Source organism: Papilio machaon, chromosome 19 (assembly GCF_912999745.1).
Source record: "Papilio machaon chromosome 19, ilPapMach1.1, whole genome shotgun sequence".
Lineage (NCBI taxonomy): Eukaryota > Metazoa > Arthropoda > Insecta > Lepidoptera > Papilionidae > Papilio > Papilio machaon.
This window is the reverse complement of record NC_060004.1, coordinates 6,165,015-6,182,872: the sequence shown is the minus strand read 5'-3', so window position 1 is coordinate 6,182,872 and position 17,858 is coordinate 6,165,015. Positions and strand designations below refer to the sequence as shown.

At 33.2% G+C, this 17,858-nt stretch overlaps 3 protein-coding genes across 3 annotated transcripts; 2 read left to right on the top strand and 1 right to left on the bottom strand.

Annotated features, from left to right (window-relative positions):
• On the bottom strand, positions 1–5,586 carry LOC106709498. The gene is made up of 7 exons (XM_045682395.1): positions 5,487–5,586; positions 5,206–5,269; positions 4,805–4,964; positions 4,383–4,506; positions 3,845–4,013; positions 379–504; positions 1–190 (listed from the first exon to the last, which is right to left on the bottom strand). Exons 2-7 carry the CDS (start codon positions 5,260–5,262, stop codon positions 5–7), a joined length of 822 nt encoding a protein of 273 aa, XP_045538351.1. The 5' UTR covers positions 5,263–5,269; positions 5,487–5,586; the 3' UTR covers positions 1–4.
• LOC106709514 (differentially expressed in FDCP 8 homolog) lies at positions 877–2,480 on the top strand. Its single transcript, XM_014501332.2, has one exon. It carries the CDS (start codon positions 1,130–1,132, stop codon positions 2,456–2,458), a length of 1,329 nt encoding a protein of 442 aa, XP_014356818.2. The 5' UTR covers positions 877–1,129; the 3' UTR covers positions 2,459–2,480.
• A 5,815-nt stretch (positions 5,587–11,401) lies between the features above and the next one.
• Positions 11,402–17,743, top strand: LOC106709518. Its single transcript, XM_045682656.1, has 11 exons — positions 11,402–11,599; positions 12,104–12,179; positions 12,304–12,347; positions 12,593–12,717; positions 13,128–13,237; positions 13,505–13,599; positions 14,013–14,071; positions 15,113–15,290; positions 15,463–15,582; positions 15,810–15,864; positions 17,044–17,743. Exons 2-11 carry the CDS (start codon positions 12,116–12,118, stop codon positions 17,175–17,177), a joined length of 984 nt encoding a protein of 327 aa, XP_045538612.1. The 5' UTR covers positions 11,402–11,599; positions 12,104–12,115; the 3' UTR covers positions 17,178–17,743.
• Positions 17,744–17,858: the final 115 nt, after the last annotated feature.

The following is a 17,858-nucleotide window of genomic DNA, read 5'->3' as shown; positions in this document are numbered from 1 at the left end:
ACGATTACTGAATGGAACATGTGATGGGATGAGTGAGGAGATAGTTGAGCAGCACGGGAGTTCCGGCCGCCACCTCGAGTTCTAGGCCTGCCTCCTCGTCCAGCGGGTCAGAGGAGATTGACATCTTCTCCTTGGTGTCGAGCAGAAGATCAGTCGATGTGTTATCACCAGCCACAGAGTTTGTAAACACCTGAGAAATTTGTAATATTTTGTTACTGCTCTGTTCTCTGGATCATTAATGTCTGCGATACCTACTCGCTTGAAGCCAGTAGAGAACTAAGTAAACGACCAAAAACTTCACATCATGTCAAGAAGCCACCGCAAACAACATGCTGATAAGAATAAGTGATAAGCGAAAATAATTGCGTATATTCACACCTCATCATCAGAGTCATCATTATCATGTTCGACGATTGGCTCAGGATGGACGGTATACCGTGGCGTGTACTCGCTCTCGTCGGAACTATACTCTTCATCGCTTTCGTCGCATTCGAAATATCGACTCTGTAAATGTTAACAAAATACATACATATATATGGTTTATTTATGTGTATATCTGATTTATTTACATTTTTATTGCACAGTCCCATTTCCACATGTGTCGTTAAAAGTTAGTTTGAAGGGAAGCTATTAATTTTTTGTAACTATTGTAATGCTAAAAAGCTGCGTAGTTTGCATTTATAAATTTGGTATATTACCTAACGAAGGTCAATACGATTTTATACTTTTTACAGTTTTTTTTTAAACATAACAGTTTTTTTTGTGACAAAATAGAACATACGTAAAACGGCGTAAAACGAATCACAAGCGTAGAATACCCAGTACCAACCTAATAAAATACAAAGTACGTCAACTACGTCAAACTTCAGACACAAATGTCACTGTCACAAATATCAAATAAAAGCAAAGCAATAATTTATAACAATGACAAATACACATAAACGTCTTTGAATAATTAATATTCATGCCAAACAAAGGAAATCCGCGATACGTAACATGTGTGTATTTAAATCATATTCGTACTGAATTGTTAAGTCTGCACATCGTAATATCATCCAAGGACGACGTGTTTAATAATGTGATACTGGATTTTACAACGTGATTTGTAAAAACTTATTAGTAAATTACGATGGCCGCAGCGTTGGCAAACGACTCGCCCAAGTATCGGAATAGCTTGATATGCTGCAGCCCGCGGAGCGCTGATGTCACCACGAGAACTGCCTCGTCATCCTCTACCTCGGGATGCGTCTCTGCAGACGAAAGCTACGACTCAAATTACATACCGAAATCGATTGCAAACAAGAAACTCAAAATCCACAGTTCAGCGACGCGGGAAGAGGTAGAAAAAGCTATAAAACAATGCAAAGAACTCGTTTTGAACAGTCCTCAGTGCTCTGACGAACGAAAATGGTTGGTCAGGTATTTAGTAGAATTGAGGTTACGTTTGGAGGATTTAAAAGACAACGACGGTGAACAGAGAGTCAAGGTATCTATAAAAGGTCACCACTTTGAGCAGCAATTGAATCCTAGTAATAGAAAACAGTATTGTGATCATTGCAGTGGGGTAATTTGGAGCATAGTACAATGTTCGTACATTTGCACTGACTGTGGCTACTTGTGCCATTACAAATGTGTTGATGACATATGTAGAATGTGTGCACATGTGGTGATGACAGAGAAAGGTCAATTTGAAATGAACATTTGCCCGGAAAAAGGTCTTTCAGTACAAGATTATAAATGTGCGGAATGTCAAACTGCATTAACTTTTAAAGATTCATGGAACGAACCGAGGTTATGTGACTACACTGGGTTGTATTTCTGCACAACGTGCCACTGGAATGATCTATCTCCGATACCTGCGAGAGTTGTACATAATTGGGACTGGGAGAAGCGTTATATTTCAAGAATCGCTTATCAAATGTTAACATTATCTTGGACGAGACCATATATAGATGTTGAGAGTATAAATTCCAAGTTGTTTAGTTTTACAGCTGAGTTAGAGTGGGTGCATAAGATGCGGAAGGATTTAGAATGGATGAGAAGGTATCTATGTGCGTGTGGTGAAGGCAGCTTGTTACTATCTCCGTTATTTATACAACTAGGAGATGTAAATAAGAAATACAGTATGTCCCATTTACAGGCAATCAATGATGGTACATTAGAAACTCAACTGACAGAGTTAACGGAAGTTTGTAGGTCACACATAACAAATTGTTCGTTATGTTCCGGTAAAGGATATTTATGTGAAATATGCAGTAATAATGAGATATTATATCCCTTTGACAGTGGTGCCATTATGTGTGAAAAATGTAACTCAATGTACCATAGAGGTTGTTGGCTTCGGAAAGGACAGAAATGTCTTAAATGCATAAGATTGGAAGATAGGAAGAAGACGAAAGAACAAAGTGACGATGTTGATTCACATTTAGAATATGACATAGATAAATTTGTTGAATAATTTATACAACAAATTTGTATTAAACCTGTACATAATGTTAAATCATTTTTATTTATTTAACATATACAATGTTAAATTATTTGATTAATAGTACATAAATTTAATGCAATAATACATAATGTGATAGGACAATTAACATTGGCATGGTGCTTTATATAAATAAATCAAGAAAAGCTTTAATTAAAAAAAAATGTCTTCGAAATTTTTAAAATTCTGTGATTAAAATTGCGGCTTAAATAAATTCATTTTCTTCTATAAATTCTTTTATTATTAACCTTCTTTAAATATATAAATAATATTATGTGTTACACATACATTTATGTTTTCGTTACATACAACACTAGCTATCGTCCTCGACTCCGTCTGCGCCGAATTAAAAAAAAAACAATTAGTAGTCTATGTGTTTTCCAGACTATGTTCTACATTTATGCAAAAGTCAAATTTCAGCAAGATCTATGCCGCCGTTATTAAGATACATACTTTCAAACATCCATCCATCCATCTATCCATTAAAACATTCGCATTTATAATATTAGTAAGATTTTATGTTGCAATTTGCTTAGGCAAATTACAGACTGTCAGTATTCACAATTTGCAGGTAACAAATCCAGACATAATACAGATTGTTTAAGGTTCGTGTAATGTAAACACACAGTTGCATTATTATTTTGCAAACTTCCTGCAACATTATCGTAAATACAAGGTCACTACGCAACCAGTACGCGTGTATGCTCTATTTATAGTAATGTTCTAATTTGTTTTAATCAGTTCAACTATACGACCTCACTATAGATACGAACACGCCGATTTGGATCATAATAATTGTAGTTATATAAAGCTACTAGCTGTCGTCCGCGACTCTGTGTGCCAAGAAGTAAAAAAAAAATCGTAATAAGTAACCTATGTGTTCTTCCAATGTTAAATTTCATCGATATCCATATAGCCGTTCTGGAGAAACCTTTAAACAAACATCCATCCTTCCAAACATTCACATTTATAATATTGGTAAGATGTAATAGTTACTACACACGTGTAAAAAGCGAGTAACGTTTTAAGACGAGCAGTTGTCTGCGACTTCGACCGTGCGAAAAAAAAACTAGTGATAATTATAGCCTATGTCATCCGGGGACGGTGAAGCTTCCCAACAGTGAAAGAATTTTTCAAATTGGTAAAGTAGTTTCGGAGCCTATTCAATGCAAAACAAAAAATCTTTCCTTTTTATAGATTAGCTATTGTTTGTATCTTCACCAGTTTTAGAAAAAACACAACCCGCTATTCCCGCATATATCAGCTACCTATCAGTAAAAGTTCCGTTAAAATCAGCCCAGTCGTTTTGCAGTTCACCCGGAACAAATACTTGCGGACATACAGTAATAGTTATGTTACCTGACAGTCGAGACAGCGGCAGGATTCCCTGTAGGTGCAGTTAGTGAGTGCGCTCTCCAGATGGCGCAGATATTGCACTTGATCGGACTCCAGCCGTGGTTTGCGACGAGCCAGCGAACTTAGGAAGTTCAGCAAGGAAACACGACGAGGTTTGGGCTTCGGCACCTCACTGGAGATTAACTTTTACTAAATAGATGCAAGATGGCTTCTTGAGCGTAGCTGTAAAGTGCCCAGTGTCTCGTTTTTTGACTGGTTGCATTTTGTAATGTGAAAAAATTACAAAGATACAAGTTAACCATCGGAATTTGCCCAAGGCTTGTCTCTATCCTTTTAGGGCGCATTAGTACGATGCTATTCTAAATTTTCATGCATTGTTAACTCCGCAATAGCATACTAACGATTTTATACGTGACAGAGATGTAATAACTTTTAGTTAGACAAAGTTATTTTACTAGATTTTTCTTAGTGACTCTACATTAAGAGACTCCCTTCGTGTCTATATTTAACGAATTTTAGCTCACATTTTAGTATCACATACTTATCAGCAAGACAGTTGAGTGCCGCAGGACGTAGCTCCTCGCAGAGCGCGGCCTCGCTCTGACGTCTTTTGGTCCGCCTCTTCACTCCAACACCTATTTCTTGCTTTTCTTTTTCGTATGTCACTAGAGGAACACATAACATTAGTATTACGTTCACATTTAAGAGGTTGTGTTTTGTCAAATTAAAAAATAAAAGACGTCTTTTTTATATGTATTAAAACTTAAGCAGATACGTCGCAAACGATAGAGGTCTTTTCTATAGTTTGATTAACTACACTACCTAACTCTATATTAAAGAGAGGGACAGTCCGTCAGGGTGCCACGCAGTAATCTCTCTCTCAGCTACGCATACGATAATCTTAGGCGCCATAAAATTTGGATCGAACAGAACTTGAGTAAACAAAACATACTCCAAACTTACCAGTGACGTCACCTTCACAGTTCCAATTCCTCCTGTCGACGTCATCGTAGCTGGTCTGTGGCTTGGGCCACAGCTCCTGACTGCTGTGGTTCTGGTATATCGTCTCCGTTGATGTGTTGCCGTTCTCGGAATCAAACCTTGACTCAGGCTGGTCTAGCACCTAAAAGTAAAGGTGAATTTTAGGATAAGTTTTCAATGTAAATTATACATGCTTTGTATAATTGATACCCACAGTAGTGATTTAACAACTAAATGTTTAATTTATTTATTTTTTTACTCCAAAAAGTCCACCACCAAAAAGAATAGTAGAACTTGTGACCGTATTGAATATTTTATACTAAAAAAAAAATAACTAAAAGCAATATTTGTAGAAACAAATCTAGAAATATTAGTTTTAATACCTGATAATGGGCTCTGGTTCCTAAAAAGAATACAGCTCCTGAACTGCCTGAAGTCATTTCTAATCTATAAACAAAGAAAAAAAAAATCAAATTTTGTTTATTCTGTTAACACAGCATTTAATGTCAAATTTAAAATTTATAAAAAAAGAATTTAACTTTGAGAAATTAAAAATATTTAAATAAAATTGGCAATTTTCATTCATTTAAATTCAGTCTTTAGCTCTTATTTTTAATTCAAACAAACTATTATGTAATAAAAATATAAGATTGAACAAACATACCTTATGATTATATATTTCTTTACTTAAATTATATTGAATATTTGTTATAATTCTCTATTTTTACTTGAATTTACGTAAATACTCTACAAATCTTCTGTTTATAGCGTGTAGTTTGACGTAAGAAAGACATGCGCAGTTGGGGTTTTCGCTAGTCTATAACAACGTTATAAGTACAATGAACCGATATAATACACATGTGTGTGTCCGAAATAATTTACTTTATGAGCGAAAATCAACACGCTCTTGTTTTATAGACAGGTAGAGACTGGAAATAACAGAATAGCCTGAACCTAGACTTATTTAGATGTATAAAATGTTTAAATATAAGTTGTAAAAATCATTTTTGAAAGAATATGCAGCTTTTGTTTATTATTTCAACTAGCTGTCGCCCGCGACTCCGTCCGAGCGGAAATAAAAAAAAATACATAATAAGTTAATAAGTAAACTTCAAGCAAACATCCATTCATCCATCTAAGCATTCGCATTTATAATATTAGTAAGATTAATATTAGAACTCAAATGAAAACTTTAAAAATTGCTTAAATTGTTTAGTTATGAGATATTTTCAGTTACGTTAGCTGAATAAGGTTGTCATATCAGAAATTAAGGGAAAATAAACTCTACGGTTTACAAAAGAGGAGTCAAATTCGCCACACAGGTGCTGTCAGGCATATTTTATTGCAAGTCCAAGCATTCGTCATTCCAATGTTGTCGCGGGGTAACTGAGTAACAGTAACAAAGCCTAGCAATTTCTTCTAGTCGACAGAATGGCAAATGTTGAAGTTTGGGTCTTATTGCGACGTTGACAAGGTCTAAACTTGAGGCATGCGCAAACTTGTTACGACGGCTGCGCAGTACCGCCTCACCGTGTGGCTACGGACTCCCTGAAAACGTAACCCCCTTGCTTTCTTATATTCTGACACTCGAAAAAACATCAATAGCGTGATTCAGAACTTTTACAGTGTAATGAATGCTGCAGAGATTTCACAAAGATGCAATGCAACGCAAAATAAATCTGAGTTCAACAAACGGACAGAAAAACTGAAGCCTGACAACAGGCACAATGACCGGTGAATAGACTCGGATGTCCAGTTATTAAATAAACAAAATATTACATATGGATCTACCGTTTTTCATTTCTTACTCTATCTCTCACCTTCTCTTCTTACGATTTTATTGGAATTAATCATAAGAGATAGAGAAAATTAAATTTTTTTCATTGCCTTCTTATTGCTTTCAAGGAAATACTTTAATATAAATGGTTTTAAAGAATGATATAATATTAAATTTTCTTCAATGTCTTTTGTGATAACTATAGTATAAAATATGTAATATCTCTGTAATAAAGTGCTCTGTAAGTACCGCCCAGAGAGGGATGGGAACGGGAACCTGATATCAATGTAATTTTTAAGGCGAAGTGCCTTTTAAGCAATTTTAATCTTGAGTCATTTATTATTCTTTGTTCTTAATAACCTTTAGGTGGCTTAAATTAGAATATGAAATTTCAAAAGATAAGTTTTTCAAGGACATCGAACAGGTGGAAAGAGTCGTCGTAATATACTTTCGAATTGTTAAGGACATAGGTAAATCATTATAAAATGTCTAATTAAAATTTTAATTTTAGAACAAAGATATCATCTAGTATAAGATTTTAAAAAAAATTAGAATAAATAAAAATTCCGTAATTTATGTTTAATAGTTTTGTAGAGCTTCGCCTTAACATAAGTTCAACGAAGCATAAAGCCTCTGTAGAAAGCAGTCTTCGACGGCTGCGCAGTAACGTTGTCTGAGTCTGTCCAGTCAAGTCGTATAAAATCTGCGGCTATTAAATTAATCTGAATGGACAATATTAAACTATTTTACATCCATTCCCATACCATCATACAGAGAGAAATACCACAACCATACAGAAGAAAGGCCCGTGGAACCAATTCCACGTCACACCACGAAGAATGCATCAAACAAAACTTAACTTCCTCACTTTACTTGTACGGAAGGGTTTGGAAAATTAGGTAGATTTGGTAGAGGACGCGTTGAAAGAGATAGTATCCTCTTTCTATGCGTCCTCTCAGGAAGTGTTCGCTTCGCTATTAAGGCGTACTTAGGTGGACGATCTGATTTTAGTGTTTTACAAAAATTTACATATAAAAATATACATATTGGTAGAGATGGGTTGGTCTAGTTGCGGAAATACTGAATGCCACCTTATTTGTTTAATTTGATTGAAAAAAAAATGGAAATACAAATACGAGTATATTACATTCATAAAAAGAATTAAATAGTGGAATCGAACCCAATATATCTTGTTTGCAATCTGTATTTATGCTCTTGTAACTTAAAATTTATTAGATGTAAAAATGAGATCAATGGGATTAAAACGTATTTCTGTATAATAAACAAATTATTTGTGAAAAACAGAACGTTTTGATTCAGTAGTTTGATAATTTTATTACACAATTAAGAAGGTTTTTCATTCTTGTATGTTATATAGAGCCCCATCTATATCAAATTTTGTGAACTACAATGTTGCCTTGCATGGCGTAACCTATAGGACTAGCCTTTGGTTTAAAATATCGACTAAGGACAACAAAAGAGGTCGCTATAAAATTCCAAGAAATTTAAAAGGGAACATTCTATTTTTAAATTTATATTATACTGAACGTTAAATGTAATCTTCATTTGTTTTTAATATTAACAGTGCTATGCTGCCAGTGTTAGTTTTATTAAAAATGTATGAAATTAAAGATTTTAAACTGAAGAATCAACTTAGAATTAATTGACTTATTAGAAAATTAAAAACAAAAAAATTAAAATATCAAAAAAGAGGACTTTAGAATTAGAAGTCTTAACATTTATAACATCAATCAAATTACAGGTAGGAGGAACATAGAGATGGGACACTGTCTATTTTTACAATAAAATATTCTGTGAAAAATATTTGCCTGTTATTTTAAAAGCATATTTAAAAAAGTGTAGGAATTGTAAAAATAAACTGTGAATCAAAAGAGAATATTTTCTGTTGAATTATTATCGTATATTTGACATTTTCTAATAATAGAAAAATACAAGAAAGGTCTAGTATTTACGCTGACGATAGAAAAATATATATTTCAAGAGGCGACAACATACTAAAAATAACTACAGCATAATCGTTTGGTTATTCAATTTTAATAGAGAAGCAAAATAGCTATTGCTTAATTTAGAATCCTATTCGCAATATTATTTGTGTATGTACAATAAGTAAACCCTCAATGGCTTCTCTTATTGGAAGCAATTCCAATAAAATCTAATAGGTAAAAATGGTGTAGTATAAAGGAATATATTGAGGAAAAATAAAGCGTCGTGCAAAAGTGTGGAACATCACTTCGATGGCGTCAGACGTGTAAATCGATTCAATGCCAGCCAATCAGAAAGCAAAAGCTGAAACACGCTTGCGATGTTTTTAAGGTCGTCAGTATATATCAAAACCGGCAGCTATACTGTTGGGGGAGTCCTAGGCTACACGGTAAGCCGGTGCTGGTGTGAGGGCCGGTCTAATCCTCCGCCTCTGAATATGTCGTCGTTATCAATGTCGTCATGTATGGGTATCATATTGAAATGGAATAAAATATAAACAGTTCTTTAAAACTAAAACGAGAGTACTTCTCACAGACACCGATTGTAGCCGCTTCGACTTCCTTTTGCATTTTTTTTCTAAAATTATTTTTATGCGCATGTGCAAGTATATTTTAACCTAATGAATATTCGTTGTCTTAATAATCACAAATACATTGAAACAACTGATAGAAAAGTAATCGACAACATTTTAAATGTTAGTTAGTATATTTAATTTTTATAATTTAGTTTATCTCTATATTTTATCTTATTAGAAATCCACTTAACGGAAGATAAATTTTGATGGAGTTAAATTGTTATTTAATTGAAATTATAGTTAGCAAAATATATTATTTTTGCTAATTATCAATACGACGTGAAGATAACAGTTATTGGATTTTTTCTTATTAAACTTTAATAAATTAATTTATCTACAATTTCTTATAGGTATAAAACTACCATTTTGAAATGTTACAAAATTGTATTCGTGGAACGTGGACAACGCCATCTATAATTGCCTTCTACACACGATATTAAACGCATGCAATTTCTTAAAAAAATCTCATACATTTAAGCGACATCTATTGCTGTGTACACACTTTTATTATAGAGGATACAAAACTATGGAGGCGATTTTTCAAATAAAGCTGTGATATATTTGAAAATGTAATAATATTTTAATGTAATATTCTATTACTAAATATACAGTTCTTTTAGTCATTTCAAGTAATAAATAATATATAACCATTATAAAAACAATACAGACGAAATGAGAACCAACTCCTTTTTAAAGTAGATAAATGAATAAATTGTTATAATTAGTTATCAATATGATATTGTTATAAATAACATTATTAACGATAGTAAAAATAAAAATTCAAATACAAAATAAATTGCTGAAACATAAATTTTGAAAGAAAAAAAAAAAACAAAACAAAAAGGAGGTCGAATTAGCTACTGCCGTGGGGGTGAGAGACCAAAGCTCCTCTTTAGCATTTATTATCATGTCTTCATAGAGCGCTTTTCATCATCATCATCTTTTCACTTAATTAGAACCGATTAGTCGATAACTGTAGCGAGGAGTTAGACCGGATCCTCGCAACACCGGCTTACGGAGTAGCTACGGACCTCCCCGAAAGTAATATTCAACTTTCCTTTATATATCCAAATTGAAAATAAATTTTGATAGCGTGAGTTAGAACTTTCTTCGAAAACATCAACATCAATTGATTATATGATTAATATTATATACAGGATTCATTTATTCAATGCAAGTATTCATATTTTTATCATTTTATTTTATATTTTTGTTTAAATTCAGCGTATTGTTTAAATTTTCATTTTTCAATGTAGCTTACGAGTTTTTCGCGAGAAAGAAAGAGACAATGAGCGAAAAATCAACTTCGTCTGTGTAATTTTGGTGTTCGTTATTGATTCTTACATATCTCTGTCTCCTTTTAGTATCCCCAGGCTGGCTTTCCAATTCTCCCCATTTCCATATCTTTCCCGCGAAAACTTATTTCGTCAACTATTGCGATGAAACAATTTAAATTTTTTTCGTGTCAACTATTTTCAAATAAAGTAAGTACATAGAAACTGTCCTTTTCTATATGTCCTCCAAGTATAATTTGTATTTTGCCATTACTGCTACTTTTAAAGGGATATACCCTTGTAAATGTTAGCTTATTTTTAGCCATTGAATAAATTTATACCAATAATTATGCTTTCGCTATCAGAAATTAAACTTCATATATAATTTATGAAATAAATACGCATTGTTATTTGCGAATTAAACTTGTATTGGATTTTCCCCTAAAATTGCGAAAAACAATCCAGACTGGTGTCATTGTGCAGGGGGGAGATATTGTCCGCATTTATTACATAAACATGTGGTTATACTAACTATACGTTCCATTATTCACATAAACCACTATTGGTTAAGACAATAGCAGCAAAAATACTAGGTTTATGACTGAACTACTACTATTGAACGGTAATGTATTTTTCGGTTTTGATAAGTCACACAATATATGTATCAGAATATTTGAAACGAATTCAGCTTTCGTTTGATCTTAAATGTTTCTAATTTGTATCTTTTGACGATTATTTGTATAGGTATATTTTAATGTGGCTTAAACTAGAACATTTATTGAATAGGTTGGTTAAAAGTCAATATTTAGTCAAACAATCTTTTGATCATTTTATATTTTTGAAAGAAAAATATTTTAAAAAGGCTTAGTTATTTTTAACTATGGCAACTTCATGGTCTTAAAACTTTAAATCGTTGCACGATACAAATAAAACTGCTTCAATAGAAATTGTTTCACCAAGTTTGACAATGGCGATGTTGCACTAATGCATCTGTTATTCTTTTCTCCTTTGTTAACAGTGGTGTTTACTTAGTTTTTCATTACTTTTATTCATGCAAATCAAGAAAATTGTTGCCATTAAACGGTAGTAGACGATTGTTGCAATTTAACAATTTACAAATTATTGTCATTATAGAAACACCACGAAAGGTAGTGTTGCAATAAAATTTTGTTTTTGACGTATAAATATACTGTATATGCTTTACAAATTGCTTCGTTCAATAATATTTTCAATATTTTCGTGAAGTTTACTTCCCATTATCCTAAATTGTAAATATAAGAATAGATCATGTTTACCGAAATGTACGTACGCGTGGCTCTACAGCTAATGTCAAATAACCAAGTAGATTAATATTTATTACACTGCATAAAGATATTTGATTTCTATAAGTGTTAATTAATAGTAAAATCTTAAAATATTATGCCTTCAAAAAAAGAATATTAACATAACCTATAAAAGCGGACTATCTCATGAGTATCTAAATTGCTGTTGTGGTTAACACCAGTTCAAGATGATAGGAACATGCTCTATAGTTCATCTCCATATTAATTTAGATAATACTAAAAATACCTTTCGAACCAATTTTGTAAACCAATAAAATGTTGACTGTGACTTCCTATTCTCTTGTATTAACAAAAATACTTGCCTTTCAGGCTGTATAAATCATGTCAGATGAGGAAAATGGAGGATCATCATCTGCACGGTTGTTATCTTCACAATACAAAGATGGTGTGTATTTTTCAAAGGATAACAGCTAGAAAAAATATCTTGATAAAATATTGATAATGGATTCAAATGATCCTTTTGAAACCATATTTTTGATTCTGTGGTTTAAAAATATATTCAATTTCAGATCAATTAGAAATTGTTGAGGTGACTTCATTTGATAAAGCGCAGGTGAGCATTAGTTTTTTTACAATAACTGATTTGACTTGATAATAAGTTGTAATTATGACTGATTTATTACTCAACATTTCCTTTGACAAGCTAAAAAAAAATGAGGTATTATCGAAGAAGTTTTTAATTTTGATCTATGGAAATCTCACCTTCAGGAAAATTTTCTGTCTTTCCCTAACTATGTTACAATCTTGGTACGTGAGTATGAAATTTCTCTGTATTAAAAATGTATATTAAAATTACAGCTTGAGCGTTTGGACGGCAATGTGTTGGAAGTGGGAGAGAGTAGTAGTGATGGTATGAAATATATGCAAGTTCTGGACTCCAGTAAAAACATGATGGTGGACCTACTAAACTTGACTTTAGTTAGGTGAGTTTGTCTTTTGACAAATTAAGTAATTTTTTCTTATTGTACTGTTATTTTGTCCATATTTTTTTAATATAAAAATACACAGATTATTTAACAAGAAACTTAAATATTCAATTTTTTTAATTTTACTAGTTGTTGCCTGTGACTGTCCATGGGGCATTAAAAAAAACTTAATTAGTAGCCTATGTGTTCTTCCAGACTATGTTGTCTATGCCAAATTTCATCAAGACTTGTTGAGTCGTACCAGAGATACCTTCAAACAACCAACTATCCATCCATCCGTCCATCCAAACATTCACATAAATTTTCAAGTTGGATCTCAAGAAGTTTCAGTAATTCTGAGAGTCCAAGTGCGAAATATATTAGTTCTTCACTTATAAAATGCCCATACCCTGCAAAATTATCTACAGGAGTGAAGATGGTCAGGAGTCTTACCAGTTGGTGACGAATGCAGATTCCTCCGAGAGCAATGAAGGTGAAACTGTTACTTGTGTTTTGCAAACCACTGAAGATGGGGAAGGTAAACTGTTGATATAAAAACTACTGCATCTTTTATAAATATAAAATGTTACCATTAAATTGTAAACCATGACATTTTTGTATCTCACTAGACATTAAATAACTGAATTATAAATGAAAATTATTTGATGTTATAGTAATTAGAATTATAACAGATATTTTGATTAATTTTAATTTTTGAATTTGTTAATATTTGAGGTTATATCAATTTGATAATTACAAATTTTTATATTCTCACATAATGAAGTAAATTATTTTAAAATAACAGAAACGGAGAACCAAGAGACATATGTGATGGTGGACGGTGCTGATGGTCCACTGATGTTCTTGCAGCAATCTCCAATAAAGAAACCCTCACCATTGGTAACTTATTTTTATTCAAACTTAACATTTATGAGAAAGGAATAAGAATTAGACGGATGCAAAAAATTATCAGATTTTTTTTTAAGAAAACAAAACAAGAGTTAGCACAGTTACAGAGGAAGAGGAAAAGAGTTCAACAGTGTTGCAAGTATTTAAAAAAATATTGCAGACATTGACATATAGTAAACTGACAGTTGTCATGTCACTAATCATAAATGTCAAACAATTAGGACATTTTATTGTTTGTTTACATTTATAATACTTATGACTTAATATACATATATTTTTTTTATAGTTTATTTCTCATAATCTAAACCTTTAACTATATAAAGCTTTTCTAATAAGTAATTTGGCAAGGTTTAATTTTTTTTATCTATCATAGAGTTTAATATTTCTAATTTATATGTTTACAGAAGCCAGCGCCATCACCCGCAGAAATATTGGAAAGAGCTAAAGCTTTACAGAAAGCTAAGTATGTTGTTATACTATCTAACTTAATATTATATATGCGAATGTTTGGATGGATTGATGTATGTTTGAAGTTATCTCCGGAACGCCTAAACAGATCTTGATGAAATTTGTCACAGATGTAGAACATAGTCTGGAACACAAAGGCTAATTATTAAGTTTTTTTTTTAATTCCGCGCGGACAGAGTCGCGGGTGACAAACTAGTCTTCTATCTATATATATAAAAGAAAATCGTGTTAGTTACACTATTTATAACTCAATAACGGCTTAATCGATTTGACTGAAAATTGGTGGGCAGGTAGCTTAGAACTAGGAAACGGACATAGGATAATTTTTACCCCGTTTTGTTTTTTTTTATTCCGCGCGGACGGAGTCGCGGGTAAAAGCTAGTATTTTTTAAAGGGTTTATTTGCAATTTGAAAATGATAATTAGCATGTTTATGATTTAAAGCTCCAGTTACTGTCAGCTGATTTTTACTTAATACAGTAATAGTTTCAGCTCTAAGCGAGAATCTGGGTTATGAGAGTACACAGCTTCATAGAGATATTTGTAGACTTATGGTGCTTCTTTAAGTTAAACACCTGTCACCTTAGGCGGTAGTCTAACCTACCCTAATAGCCGTGACTAGAAAAAGAAATGGGCATAATTATCACAGTTTATAGCCCGTCTAGTCTTAATATATATAAATCTCGTGTCACAATGTTAGTCCTCAATGGACTCCTAAACCACTTAACCGATTATAATAAAATTCGCACACCATGTGCAGTTCGATCCAACTTGAGAGATAGGATAGTTTAAATCTCAAATTATAGTCGCAATTTTAATTTATTGCTAATTATTTGTCTGTTATTATTTGACAGTTACAATTATCTGTTAACTCCAAATGATTCTAACAGATGTCGATACCTTTCGACTGGGTTGAGTAAGTAATCAATAGATGGCGCTGCTATGGTAAATCTACGAACGTGTCATATAAGCTTATTAACTGCGCGCGGACGGAGTCGCGGGAGACAGCTAGTGGAATATAAATCTTGATGTTACAGGAAGTTGTCTTCGACTGGAGGTGTGGGTGCAAGTAGAAGTCGAGGTCGCGGACGGCGGCGCGGGGAACTGCCCCCGCCGCATGAACTCCTCGCATCACCCAGCTTCAAGCTGTTCCTCTACTCCTGCAAGCTGTGCAGTTTCCAGTGCAACGCTATCAAAGAGCTCACCGCACACAAGGTTACATTTCTACCAAATACTACCAAAAGTTACCGTTTTCTACCGATTCCTACCATTTAGTAGATTTCTAGTTTTTGTATATACTGTCGTTGTCTACAGTTTTGAAGTGTTTTCTACTGATTTATAATGTTTTTACACTTTTCTACCAATTCCTACTATTTTGTACGTGCAGGCTGCGGAGCACGCGGGCGGTGGAGGTAGCGGTGGGGGGCGAAGGCGCGGCGGTTGGCTGACGTCGCCCATCACGCTGCAGTGTGCTCGCTGTCCCTACAGGGGCTCCACACATTGGCAGGTAATAACAACGCTGTGACACACAAGGATAGGCAGAGATTGAAGATTTCTTTGAGTTATCCTACTAATATTATAAATACGAATGTTGTATGGATGTTTGTTTGAATGTATCTCCGGAATGGCTCAATAGAGCTTAAATAAATTTGGAATAAACAAAGTCACGGGCGACATTTTAGTCTTTACATAAATTGAATTTCATAAAAATCTGAAAATGTGTGAATTTTCCAGCTGATGAAACACGTCAAAGAGAAGCATGTGGAAGCTGATGATGATGCCACAAGTAGTGAGTTGTTATTTTTTTTTGTAATTTATCCTTCCCACATCACTTCAAGTACCGCTACAACTAAAATAAAAAGTATCTTAAAAACCTATAGTGCAAAGTACTTAACGGCCAATGTACAAATTGACAACTTTACAGGAGACGCTTTCAAAGTTTCAACCATAAAGCAAAATAGACCGCATAGGTCCTTTTACTTTAGTAAAAAATACACATTTGTACATGTAAATGTGTATTTGTGTTTAGTGCATGTTGTTAATCTTATATATATATATAGGTCGGACTGATTTAGCTGAAAATTGATGGGGAGGTAGCTTAGAACTATGTCCGCCAACATAGGAACTTTTTTATCTTGTGTGCATTTTTTTTATTCCGCGCGGACGTAGTCGCGGGTAAAAGCTAGTTAAACTTAAAGGTAACTTTTAACATAAAAAGAACAAATTTCAATCAGTTTTGTTTAATTTGGCTTTTATTTTTAGGAGCCATCAATCTGTTACATAATTATACCACACAAAAGACAGGTGTCAGAAGTAATTCCACGTACAGTCTCATGAGTGACATATTCTTTTATCACACTTTTATTATAAGAAATTATGGGTAGGGGAAGTGGATTTAACGGAGGAGGGGACCATAGAAAATAGATAATATTTTTCTGTATGATTCACCATTTAATAAAGATATCTACAACTGAGGATGTCTCTGGACAGCATTCATTTTCAGCTAAATTGACTGGTTGTTCGTTTGCCAACATTGATCTCTATACATATATTTATAATTCTTTTTCTATCCTTTCTAATTTTATATCTTTTATTGCTACCAATCTTCACAACAACTACCAAATGCAAAAATCAGCGCCAAAATGGCGAAAAATAGGCATAAAATACCACAATTTGTATAAATTGATCTAAACTGCCCATGTGTAGAGGTCAGTGCCATCTTATCTATATATATAAAATAAAGTCTTGTTAGTTACACTATTTACTCAAGATGGGTCGAACTGATTTAGCTGAAAATTGATGGAGAGGTAGCTTAGAACTAGGGGACGGACATAGGAACTTTTTTATCTTGTGTGCATTTTTTTTATTCCGCGCAGACGGAGTCGTGGGTAAAAGCTAGTAATAATAAAAAAAAAACTAGTCCTTTACTTTTGTTCTATTGTTATAAGAAAGTTTATGTTGTGTACAGACAAGGTATACCTGGATAGTGCTGAGGTTGCAGCTGCGGATGTACTGGTGTGTGGTGCTTGTGGCTTTGAATCCGCTTCCCGGCAAGCTTTCAAGTTGCACATTGAACAGGATCATGGAGCCAACACTTGCTGAAGGCTCAGAAATATATGTACAGTTGGAGAATTAAATTCAATACCCACATGGGATTGATATACCCAAAATGTAAGACAGTGAATTTTTATTATAACACTTCAGTCAAACAGCAAGGTAAAAAATATAATAGATTTTCAGACATAATGTTCACACTAATATAGATATTTACTAAGATTAATTCAGTGTTATAACTTCCCTTTTAATAAAAAAAAAACTTCATTGTGTTCTGAAATATTGATACTAATGCTGTTTGATTTCAAGTTTATTGGTTCAGTAAACAGCAATAGAGCTCTGGTCTTATCAACTCGTGTTGTAATAGAAGTGTTACGACAGTGGAGACGCACTGTAACAGCTGTAATTTAACACTTATGTATGTGACTTGTATAGAATATTTCATTGAATTGGAAGGGAAAGTGGGTAGGAAATAAATGTCCTCGACTGTGTGCAGTTTCACTTTTCCCACTTACCTTAAACTGCTTTTAGTACCCTTCCGACTTCTGGTATGTCAATGGTTTTTTCCTAGAGTTATTGTGTACCATATGTAGGTTTATTTCAATTAAATTATCTGCACAATTTTTGAAAATACTATATTATATAAAATGTCATAAAATTTAGGTGATCTAAGTGTTTTTTTTTTTTTAGTTATATCAATGAAATCTTGTTAAAAGTACATTTTGTGGC